Source organism: Silurus meridionalis, chromosome 24 (genome assembly GCF_014805685.1).
Source record: "Silurus meridionalis isolate SWU-2019-XX chromosome 24, ASM1480568v1, whole genome shotgun sequence".
Lineage (NCBI taxonomy): Eukaryota > Metazoa > Chordata > Actinopteri > Siluriformes > Siluridae > Silurus > Silurus meridionalis.
In genome coordinates this window covers 19,211,238-19,224,117 of record NC_060907.1, presented here as the reverse complement: position 1 = coordinate 19,224,117, position 12,880 = coordinate 19,211,238, and the positions used below count along the sequence as shown (strand labels likewise).

Sequence of the window (12,880 nt, the reverse complement as noted above, 5' to 3'; positions counted from 1 at the left end):
GCTTTGTAATACACTGTAGACTGAGTGATCTATGATCGTAATAATGGCAAATGAATGACTTTTTCAAAAGAAGGAAAAAAAAACAAGCAATGTGAAAAAGGTAGAGGTGTAACCCATTCAACCCATTGTCATTCTATTGTATTTGGCTCTAGATAAAGATTTTTAGCCTTTGTTTACACAAAAGGTTCATTGTGTACTTTAGGTTCCACCTTATAATTGCCATGTTCAGTTGTCATACACGTCATGTGCTAACCATTTTTTCACAGGGCCACATTGAATGAATTATTTCCTGCTCCCACTACACACACACTATATGCACAAAAGTATTGCGACAACAAACCTTTTTCAGGAATGTGTGCTTATTTCCTCAAAACTGTTATTGAGGGTGGCAAATAAAATTATTTATGTTATTTAAAATATAGTAGGACAGCAGAGAACCAGCAGCAGCAGAGCCTGGGGGAGGGGTTTGGAGGGGTAGTAATGCTTGGGCTTGCAGGAGTCACACAGTGAACATGTCAGATGCCATATTAGGGAATATCCCTAACACTTAGCACCTCAACCCATTATACCCTACCACACGTACACTGCCATTAAAAATGCTTGCTTTAGTAGGTTTTAGATTATAATGTTATTATAAATAATCTCACATAGACTCACTGACTAAATCACCCAGGACAATTTGTTTAGTAATTTATCTACAGTCTACAGTAGCACACTTTTTGGTAGCTTCTGCAAAATGTGGGCAGGCATATATATATATATATATATATATATATATATATATATATATATATATATATATATATATATATATATATGCTTTGATTTATACAATTACCACTACTACTAAGAATAATATTTCATGTATGCAGTATATGTAATGTATCTGATCACATGTCCAACCTCATGTCAAGCGTTGAAATGCTCCAAAATTCTCCTAGGTGAAAAAAGAAATAAAGATTTGCAGAGATAGATAGATAGACATATTCAAATTAAATCCAAAGTCGCTATGTGGCTACAATACTAAATTAAATCCACACTAGGGCTTGTATAAAAAATTCATTTAAAAAAAACATCAATCAAATAATTTCTGTCTTCTCAGAATTGAATTCAGTACGTGGGGGAAAAAAAAGATTGCTATTAAGAAATGATGTGTGCTGCACATGATCAGTAAAAACATGTCTATATTATTTTATTCAGATTCAGAATAATTGTCAGATGGAAGCTGAGAAGAAGCCGATGCGGGTGCTGGTGACGGGTGGCAGCGGGCTTCTGGGAAAAGCCATAGAGCAGGGGTGGAGCCAACATGTCTGCGGTGTGTGGAGAGCGATTTGCAAAACATGCAATGCTGAAATTTCAAGAGGGCGTGTATCTGCAGAGAGTTTCTCCAAGTCGGGTTTAATGTATCACCTGAAATACAAACATCAGACATACAAAACGGGCACAGAAAAGTAAAGTCAATCCGAGCATGCGCACTCCGTCTGTAGAGGACGTTTTTGAAAAGGCAGGAAAGTTTTCCAGTGATGGTGCCAAGGCAAAAGGCATAACACAAAAATTATGGATTTCATTGCCAATTGAATTGAATTTTCATTTCAGTGCATACCAAAAATATTATCGTTGGTGTGGCCCTCTGACACAATTCAGGTTTCTCATGTGGCCCCTTGTAAAAATTAATTGCCCACCCCTGCTGTATATTCATCTCACGCACATGCGCATTTGACGAAAATACCGTATTACACTCAAGCGTAGTGAACACGCACATAAGAAAAAAAACACAAAGTCCTTGTTTTCTACCCTGAAACACGTGAAATCAAAGCATCGATCTGTTCTGACTGACACACACGTGAAAGAATTGCTTGAGTGGCAACAACGGAATACGAGCCAGATTTGAAAGGGATTGTTCAAGGCAAGGAATGCCAAAAGTCCCACTAAGTAACTTGCATAGTAAAAGAAAAACGCTATTGTAAATTATTATATTTTTGTTTGTGGACTTGGTTAAACAGAGTTTGTGTGTGTGAGAGTGCACACAATGTTCATTGTTGAAAATGACTGTCCTGTGGTTTTAAAACTGTAGGAGTAAATTTCTGTCATTATGTTGGTGTGTGACATTTACAATAAATCTGGCTGAGCAGAGGTGTGTGTGTGTGTGTGTGTGTGTGTGTGTGTGTAAGTATTTCAGGTGGAGGCACTGCAAACAAATCAGTTTAGCTTGCTGAGACATACACATATAACCAGTAAACAAAGAAGTGTGACTAAGTTAATATTGTGTGTTTATGTGCAGGGCCTGTTTTCAGCAGTATGGGCGGCGGTACACATCTGGTATTCCCACAAATATTTTTGGCCCTCATGACAACTTCAGCTTCGAAAACAGTCAAACTGTCGAGACAAACTGATTAGACAAACAAATGTATGACATGTATGATGGCGCCCTCATCCACAGCGACTTAAGGTTATCTCATTATACATACATCTGGACTGTTTTGTCTTCAAAGTGACAATCTGCTATCATTCTTGTTCCATGCATGTGCTGTGGAAGTTATGTATGAGTTGCAGTCAGGTGAGAACTTTTGTGTTGCAAGTAGAACAGGCAAAACACGATCAGGTACCAAACCAGCAGTGGTTGCAAAATAAACTGAACACGATGAACAGCCATGGCTTGAACAGGTAGACTGGCCATGGCTGATTAATAAATACAAAGTAATGCTGAAACAGGTGTGTAATTGTGTGTTTTAGGGGATGAAACAGCTCTGGAGGTCTGGGGATCGGGTCGAGGACTACGTCAGTTCATCTACTCTGTAGATTTAGCTCGTATTTACGTGTGGGCTCTGAGAGAATACGATGAAATTAAGCCCATCATTCTTACAGGTACTCATGTGTACTCGGGTACACAAAACGGAAGAAGTACAATTTTACCTGCGCAAATTTGCATAAATTCCCTGGACCTTACACCTAGTAGCACCCCAGCTGAGATTTTCACAGGCCCGCAGCTCCATTGTTCTCCTGCTTTTGTTGTGCAAACACACCAATTACCTGTGAGGCCTGGCACATTTGCAGAGAGAGAGAGAGTCATGAGTATATGTGCTTTTTTCTATAGGCCTGTATAGTACACATCAGAAAACATTGTAGCACTGGTGTAAAATTATACACACATTCACATATGTTCATGTGGTTATAGTCTGTTATCGTGTTGGGTTTCCTCTTTCTGCCGTCACCAATCGTCACGTGACGTCTTGGTGCATGGAACTTAGAACACACACAGTCTTGTTTTTTTTAGGTGAATAAATTGTCAAGCAGACACTGCCACTTCTAAGCACTGAAGTGGAGAATACCTCTCGCCTCTCGCTGTGCAGTGTTTTTTGCAAGTTGAGGAAGTTCACGACCGGACTTTATTCGCCGTGCCCAGTAGCGTTGTTTTGCGCTGCAGCAGTCTGTGCGACAGTAACAGTGAAGTAAAGAAATTGTCCATCGTGACATTTCTCCCATCATCCAAACATGGCTCAATCAGATTCATGACCACGTTCTCTGCCAGCCTCTCTCCCTTCTGACGACTGAGGTCCTTTTCCAAGTAAGGAGATGAATTGCAGACATATTTCAAGTCAAGTAAAGTCAAGAAGCTTTTATTGTCATTTCAACCATATATTGTCAGCCCGCTTGAGCACTTCAGGCATTACCGCCTCAATCACCGAGGAAACGCCCACTCCCAACCAGCTGCACGGATATGGCGTCTAATTTTCTGGCACTTATAAGGACGCCTGAATCCTCCAGACAGTGCCAGATTGTCTTTAGGCTTGCCCTGATCACTCTCCAGCGTATTCTCTGTTTTGTTTGTTCTTTTGTTTCTGACCTGACCATTCTGTCCTCATCTTTCCTGACCCGGCTCGGCAGTTCGTTGTTGAAGTTGACGCCTCCGGCGTGGGAGTGGGGGCGGTGCTCTCCCAGGTCTGCCCTGAGGATAACCGCCTGCATCCTTGCGCTTTTTTTTCCAGGCGCCTTAGCTCCTCAGAAAGTAACTACCCGGTGGGTGAGAGGGAGCTCCTGGCTGTCAAACTGGCCTTGGAGAAATGGCGCCATTGGTTGGAGGGTGCGGAGGTCCCCTTTCTGGTCTGGACGGATCATCGGAACCTTGAGTACCTCCAATTGGCTAAACGGCTCAACCCCCGACAGGCTAGATGGGGCTTCTTTGGCCGCTTCCAGTTCTCTCTTTCGTACCAGCTTTCGTTCTTCAATGGTGTCACAACTTCCTGTTCTTCTGTCACCCCGGTCAGCCACGCACCTTGTCTCTGGTCAAGGCACGCTTCTGGTGGCCTTCCGTGGTAAAGGACACCCGGGACTTTGTCGCAGCCTGCCGCGACTGTGCCCAACACAAGAACCCTCGTGGCCGCCCCCAAGGTCTTCTTCGGCCCCTTCCTATTCCGAAACGCCCGTGGTCGCACATCGCCATGGACTTCGTTACCGGGCTGCCCGTTTCCAGTGGCAACACGGTTGTCATGACGGTCATTGATCGGTTTTCTAAGATGGGCCACTTCATCGCTCTACCCAAGCTGCCATCTGCCAAGGAACCCGCCAAGCTGGCCCTCCAGCACATATTCCGCCTCCATGGTTTCCCCAGAGATATCGTCTCGGACCGCGGACCCCAATTCTCGGCGCAGTTTTGGAGGGAGTTCTGCCGCCTCCTGGGCATCTCGACCAGCCTCTCATCTGGGTTTCACCCCCAGACGAACGGACAGACCGAGAGACTCAACCAGGATCTTGAAACCGGTCTCCACCTCCTTTGCAGTCGGGAACCCTCCTCCTGGTCGGACAAACTTTTATGGATTGAGTATGCCCATAACACTCTTCCCACTGTGGTCCACGGTTTCCTGCCGCCAATTTTCTCCAAACAGGAACCCCGTTCCGCCGTTCCTTCTGCCGCCCTTTTCTTCCGACGCTGCCGTTGAGGCTGGAGAGTGGCCCGAGAAGCCCTGCTCAAGAATGGCATAAGGCTTTGCCAGGGGGCCAACCGTAGGCGGCGCCTAGCCCCCCGCTACCGTGCCGGGCAACATGTGTGGCTCTCTACTCAGGACCTTCCCCTTAAGGCCACCTGTCGGAAGCTCGCCCCGCGCTTCATCGGCCCCTTCCCCATTTCCAAGGTCGTCAATCCCGTGGCCCTCCGACTCAGGCTCCCCAGGGCGCTCCGGGTCCACCCTACGTTTCATGTGTCTAGGGTTCGACCCGTTCAGGCCTGCTCCCTGGTGCCCTCCGCCAGAACCCCTCCGCCCGCCCGGGTCATTGCTGGGGGCCCTGCCTACACCGTGCGCCGCCTGCTCCGCTCCCGTCGTCGTGGTCGGGGCCTTCAGTACCTTGTGGATTGGGAGGGCTATGGTCCTGAGGAACGCTCCTGGGTCCCCTCCCGCTTTATCCTGGACCCTGACCTGATTGCTGGCTTTCATCAGGCCCACCCGGGGAAGCCTGTTGGGGCGTCCGGGGCCGCCCTAGACGGGGGGGTACTGTCAGCCCGCTTGAGCACTTCAGGCATTACCGCCTCAATCACCAAGGAAACGCCCACTCCCAAACAGCTGCACGGATATGGCGTCTAATTTTCTGGCACTTATAAGGATGCCTGAATCCTCCAGACAGTGCCAGATTGTCTTTAGGCTTGCCCTGATTACTCCCCAGCGTATTCTCTGTTTTGTTTGTTCTTTTGTTTCTGACCTAACCATTCTGTCCTCCGGTTTCCGGCTCGGCTCGGCTCGGCTCGCGCTTAACGCGCTCCGGTTTCCGGCTCGGCTCTGCTCTGCTCGCGCTGAACGCACTCCAGTTTCTGACTCGGCTCTGCTCTGCTCACGCTGAACGTGCTCCGGTTTCCGGCTCGGCTCTGCTCTGCTCTGCTCGCGCTGGACGCGCTCCCGTTTCTGGCTCGGCTCTGCTATGCTCACGCTGAACGTGCTCCGGTTTCCGGCTCGGCTCGGCTCGCGCTAAACACGCTATGGTTTCCGGCTCAGAATCCTCACCCTCCGCGCACATCGGCTCCCTGAATCGGCTCCCTGAATCAGCTCCCTGAATCGGCTTCCTGATTCAGCTCTGCACAGCTTTTCTCCCCTGCTCCTTTTGCATCTGCCTTGGATCCTATAATCTGAACTTTTTGACATGTATAGCTGATGCAATACACAGTGAAATGAAACAACGTTCCTCCTGAACCCAGGTGCTATATAAAACAATTTGATTACTGGCACCAGAAAGCTTTCTGACCAGCAATCCACAATGGCACCAACAGGACACATGATTGCTCTTACAAATAAAATTGAAATGAATGCTATCAGTTCATGAATTGCCAAATTCCAGTCCGGCTCTGTTCTGCAGGCTTGATGGACTCCCTGATGGTCTGCAGCATTCCCACGTCTAACAGGCAAAGGAAGATTTGGAGCACACTTGTAATTTTACGCTGTCGGAAGATAAACAAATAGAAAATGGTAAATTTACATGAACCTCACTCTAAATGGGTTTATATAAATATCATATGTACTATGGCAATGACAAACCTTAGCAAACTCACGTGCACAGTGAAACACAAGTGATTTGCTACTGCACGGGGCATTCCAATGTCCTCCTCTACCCACACAGTGCCGTCTTTTGCCATCTGGCTCAGACAGGGCTTCCCAGTACCACGGTGCATCTTCCGTGGAGGCATGTTGGGTTCTTGTTCCGTCTCCTTTTAGGATTCTTCTGAGGAGGTATCAGTGGCCTGCTGGACAAATGAAATCTCTCCTCCACCAGCTTTGTCCATTTTCTGAAGCCAGGCCAAAGCCTGTTGTGCGGAGAGGTTCTTCCTGCATGGCAGTGATACGGAGGCCATCCTGATGTGTGTTCTCAAAAATGCGAAGAAAAAATTATTGTCCCGCCTGGGTCGGTCTGCTTTTATGCACAGCACTGTGCTGTAATCATGCAATGCCACTCCCTTACATACACAGTCACAATGGACAGAATTACGACCAATTGTTAGGAAGTTTTCCTATCCAGCTCGAAGGACAAGATGTTAGGATTTTCACTATCTGGTGTGCGCTGATCAGGGGATTGTACTCGCCCCAGAGTGTCAGTCAAAACACAGTACAGGATTCAGAACACTCAACTTTACTGGGTATAGAACTGATCGTATATGAGGTGATTTTTGCTATCTTAGCTGCTCTTCAGTAGGTTGCGTGATGCAGAATGCATGCTGAAAGGCCACTGCTGAGTGACCACTGCTAAATGGTCATTGCTGAGTGACAGGTTGCACGATGTCGAATGGCCACTGGTAGTTCACACTGTAGTTCACCATCTCCCTCAGAGTCTAATGAGTTTGGGAGACCCACGAGAGCTTGCATTTCGAGGGAGAACAGATCAAAACTGGCTGTATCTCCAGGCTACACTAGAGGCAGACACACAGTTTACCACACAATGACAAGCTGCCTAGGACATCTCAGGAGATTTGGCAACTCCGTGAAGATAAGGCGGCCATTCTGGAGGAACTCCGACAACTTAGGGTCCTTTACAAGGATATGCAGAATTTAACAGTAAAGCTGAAGGCAACTCTGCTAGTTCAAGCTCTAAATTCAAGCTCTCGTGGGTCTCCTGAACTCACTAGGCTCTCTCAGTCTCAGTAAACAAACGCAAATGTGCCAGGCCTCACAGGTGTTGGGTGGTTTGCACAACAAAAGCAGGAGGAGAATCGAGCTGAAGAACTGTGAAAATCTCAGCAGGGGTGAATAACACCTCAAGACGTGCACCAGAAAATAGAAGTCAGTAATTCTAGTGTTAATACTTTGCTTCGAATTCATAGTGTTGATCTTTTGATCTTAAAATACAACGTTTAAAATACAAAAGTACTGAATTTTTATTATTTCTTTTTAAATTTTGCAAGTCGGCTTGTAAAATACTGAGCTTTGGCACTGTTTGCTTACTCTGGCTTTCTCTCACACTGTTCTGTTCACAGTTGGAGAAGAAGATGAGATATCCAATAAAACTGCAGTCGATGTGATTGTGGAAGCTTTCGGCTTCACAGGACCTGTGATTGTATCCTTTTCTTCACGTATACAAGCTGTGTGTGTGTAAAAGTCAGTAAAATACAAAGTATGGCCTTTGACTGATGTGTTCAGTATGATACCAGCAAACCCGATGGCCAGCTGAAGAAAATGGCAAACAACGCCAAACTGAGACGCTACCTTCCTAATTTTACCTTAACTCCATTCCATATAGGTAAAAACATACACACACAATATAATGGATATTACCTGTGCTATATATTCTGGACTTACCTGTGCTTTTTCCTCAGCTGTGAAGGAGACGTGTGATTGGTTAGCTGCTAATTATGACATCGCTCGCAAATGACCGTCCAGCTTGAAACTGATGAGTGACACGTTCTTCACACTTTGCAGCATGTAATGTGAAGCACCTGTCAACGCTCTTCAGCCACAGTTTTCCATAAAATCTCAGGATATCGGTTTACAAATTGATTTAAAATCAAACTGGTGTGCCTTATTATTCTGATTAAATCATCTAAAATTATTAACAATAGAAATTAGATTGTTTAAAAATCACTGTGGTGTCTGGAGAATTAAATGCAGTCAATCGGTGACAACTGTGAGAATTATGTGATTATTAAATAATACACAAACAGATTTATACAGATTCTTTAGGCCCTTTAACTATGTCTTATTTTCTAAATGATATTCACTGATATTATTGCTGTAGGGGTGACCTTGTGGAAACATGGCTGCTGATGTAACAAATCAATATATATATATATATATATATATATATATATATATATATATATATATATATATACAAAAATGTGATGTTGGGCAGGTAAAAAAACCTTTAGGTGCCAGGTTTTAGTCTGGAATGGCCTGTGTGGGTTTTACAATTACTATTTGTTACACTGTATAACAAGATTCTAATAAAACCTTTCCTCAAATCCGATGACCGAGTGTGATGTTGTGTGCTCACCATAACAGATTACACACTGTTCCCCATGAGTACAAATGAATTCTTTTGTTAAATCATTCATACAAACATTTGCTTTACAGTTTTTCTCAATTTCTAAAACACTAAACCCTATTGTCTGAACCAAATGCTCAGTTGCCTGAATCCACTGATTGAATCAATCACTCTTTTGGCAAAACCATAAGCACTTTTCACCTGTGTGGACACAACTTGCCAACACATTTTCATTGTGATGCACCCGTGCTGCATAATGGTGAGCACAGGTGACAAAAGTCAAACACAATTAAAGCACAAGTGTCACCACTTGAACACAACAACTCAAAATGGCTTACACTTGTGGCTAATGATGTGAGGGAACAAATAAAGTAAGTAAGAGAGCACTGGTTTGTGAGACCCTACAATGGATAGAAATCTAAGAGGAAGAGTTTGTGTAAGAGAAGGTCAAGGTGGTCAGCAAAGACAAAGAACAGTAATATCTGATGAAATCAGAGCTACTGTGATTGACCATGTTCTTGTTCATTGTTGTTCTTGTTCATTGTATGAGCATGATGGAGGCTGGAAAAAGGGTACAACCAAACATCAGTAGATTCACTGTGTTCACCATAATCCAAAGATTTAGAGAAGAGAACAGGTAATTACCTTTTTTTGACATTATAGTACAGTATGTAAATGTTGACAGCAATTACTGTATGACATACTATATAAGTAAATATATGTTTAAGTACATCACTGTACCAATGTACTGTAGTATTGTAATGGAGGGTTGGTCTAACTGTTTGTAGGCCTAGTATTCCATGTATATTTTTTGTAACTCCATGTTCTCTTTTTGTAAAATTGAATGACTGCCACATAGGGGTGGAAGGACATGTATGTACATGTACATGTGCATGTACATTTATGTTCTCCCCCCACCAAGAGATATGGTCCGTGAGAACAATGCCATTAAACTGAGTAAAATTCAGTAGAAGATCATTGAGGACCATGTAAATTATGAGGGTATCATCAGTGTCAGCCTCTCTACTGTTGATCGTGTCCTCAAGCGCAACAGACTGCGCATAAAACAGCTATACAGAGTGCCCTTTGATCGCAACTCAGACAGAGTCAAAGAGCAAAGATTCCAGTATGTACAGGTTGGCATTTATCCAGACACATTCAATGTTGATTAATCTAAGTAGTGATTTACTGTAGTGGCCTAAATCACTTTTTCCGTATCACTTACAAAACTATATCTATTTCTACAGAGGGTTCTTCAACTGGATGCAATAGAAAGACCCCATGAATATTTGTACATGAATGAAGCTGGGTTTAATCTCCCCAAAAGGAGAAGGAGCGGCCGTAATGTGATTGGCCATCGGGCCATTGTTGGTGTTCCTGGGCAGCGTGGTGGCAATGTCACATTATGTGCTGCCATCAGCAATCATGGGGTTGTCCACCATCATGCCAACCGGGGGCCCTACAACACTCACCAGCTCCTCATTTTCCTTAATCACACGCAAGATGCTGTGTTAGGGCAGCAGGATGAGCCTCCCATCTATGTTGTTGTTTGGGACAATGTGAGTTTTCACAGAGCCCTCCAGGTTAGAGAGTGGTTCAATATAAACCAAGGTTTTATCAATCTTTGCCTTTCACCATACTCCCCTTTCCTAAACCCCATTGAGGAATTCTTCTCCTCATGGCGATGAAAGGTACATGAACGCCAACCTTACACCAGGGTAAATCTCCTGCAAGCCATGGGACTTAGTATGGAGACATGATGCTGTGGCTGAGTAATGCACTTATTTGTATATTTTTGTACTTTATTTTTACATGGGCTTACTGTACACAAGTGGCAACCGCATAAGATTTCTGTTTGTTTTTACAAGTAAATGCACAAGATTTTTGTTTTGTCTTTTTGTACAAGTGCTAAATGCACAGGTTTTTTTGTTTTGCAACATGCATTTAGCCTACAGTGAACAAACAAACAAACAAACTTTCTTTCGGCTTCTCCCGTTAGGGGTCGCCACAGCGGATCCTCCGCATGTTTGATTTGGCACATGTTTTACGCTGGATGCCCTTCCTAACGCAACCCTCCCCAATTTATCCGGGCTTGGGACCGGCACTGAGAGTGGCTGGGGATGGTTCCCTGACCGGGAAACGAACCCGGGTCGCAGCGGTGAGAGCGCTGCGTCTTAACCACTAGACCACCAGGGGTTTAGCCTACAGTGAACAATAAACATTTATTTCTCCAGCTTCATGTCCTGAGCATTGTGTTTTCTATTTTTCTACGTAGTGTTTAGTGACTGTTCCGTAGTGATTTTAATTTTGATTGACTCGGGGCACGATTTGACAACATAGTTCAGTTTTGAGCACAGATTGAACTGTTTTGAGGTGAAAGTTTGGTTTTGCAAGAAGAGTCTGAGGTTTTGTGAATGTAGCTTGATAATTGGGTTTTGTGTTTACAGTTTAGAGAAAAGGAGACCAGCTTTCAAGAAATGTGTCTTAGCAATCGAGAAAAACTGTAATATTTATAGGAGGTGGAGGTAAATAAATCCAATTCTACAGGCAATCTTAGAAAGCTTAAAACATAAGATCAAGGACCAGAGTATCACTAAACAGAACAAAGACGGCTCAGTTAGTAAATGCTGAGCAATACTTTGCTCCAAAACACATTAATTTGGTGGCGTTTTCATTTCATTCGTTCGATTCATTTTACTATTTATTTCATTCAGCATTTTATTCCCTGGAATTGTTTTCTGATCAGATTGTCCACTGTCTTGCACAGGATCAGTTTCACCCAGAGGGAATTCCTAGAAATTAGAGTAATGTTAATTGAAATATATAAATACTTTAATTAGTTTACATAGACAGTGTCTGTTTAAAAGCTGTATGTGTAAGAGACACACAACCAAGAATGATATATGACCTTTATCTACACCTCTAATTATCTACATATTCAACTGTCAGTCAAATTTGGCCACTGACTTTCAAGATTTCCTTTTTGGTTGATTAAATGTGCCAATTCTTTCTCCATGTTGTTCTCCTCTTGTCTGTTGAGTTTTTCGTTAAAAAGTTTTTTCTTTTTTGTCTTATGGCCTTGTATATTTCTGGACTTCAGACTGTTTGATTCTGTTTTCTGCCTTTCTTAATTTTTGTGTTTGCAGACTTTCTTTTTAATAAATCATGGAACTTCAACCTTTTTATCAAGACGTTGTTTTTTTGCTTTTGGTTGACATGATTTTTATAAGAGGAAAATCCAGAGAAGAGAAGAGAAGAGAAGAGAAGAGAAGAGAAGAGAAGAAGAGAAGAGAAGAGAAAAGAGAATACTAATAAAGTTTTAAAACATATTGCACAGTTAGTGCACAAAATGTTTTTGTTGTTATTATTGCACATTTAAAAACACAAAAATAGTAGGAGCAATGATATCACTTAATGACTTGATAATTATTAGAAATTGATTATTAAAAATAATGAATACATAAAGACATCAAGTGTAAAAATAGATTCAGATAGACATGTCTAGACATAGATAGACATTTAGTATAAATGTTAGTGTATAAATCACACTGCCACCTGTACTGAAAGGAAGTCAACCCTTTACCTACTGCTGAAGAATGCATAATGACAAATACAAACATTGCAGGCCTCCAGCATGAAATTACCTTCAATTGACTTTTAAACGATGAGGACAACACGGGTAATACGACACCTAGTGGAAACTTTAGGATACAACAAAGAAACAATTCACCTTTTTTTCATCTTTTCATATTTTTTTAACATATTTTATTTCCAATATATTCTGAACTGAAGATAAATTGTATTCATTGTTTTTTTTTACATCACAGAAACATTTCATCAAATTACATCAGCTTGTATGTGTCTGTTGCTTAAACAAACAAATGATCTTTCTGTTTGATTTAAATGAACCGGTTCATTTGGCAAA

General features: G+C 42.9%; 1 protein-coding gene across 1 annotated transcript; it reads left to right on the top strand.

Annotated features, from left to right (window-relative positions):
* Nucleotides 1-1,218: 1,218 nt before the first annotated feature.
* Nucleotides 1,219-8,755, top strand: LOC124377899 (GDP-L-fucose synthase-like). The gene is made up of 6 exons (XM_046837271.1): nucleotides 1,219-1,315; nucleotides 2,282-2,308; nucleotides 2,734-2,865; nucleotides 7,949-8,028; nucleotides 8,112-8,211; nucleotides 8,288-8,755. Exons 1-6 carry the CDS (start codon nucleotides 1,219-1,221, stop codon nucleotides 8,341-8,343), a joined length of 492 nt encoding a protein of 163 aa, XP_046693227.1. The 3' UTR covers nucleotides 8,344-8,755.
* Nucleotides 8,756-12,880: the final 4,125 nt, after the last annotated feature.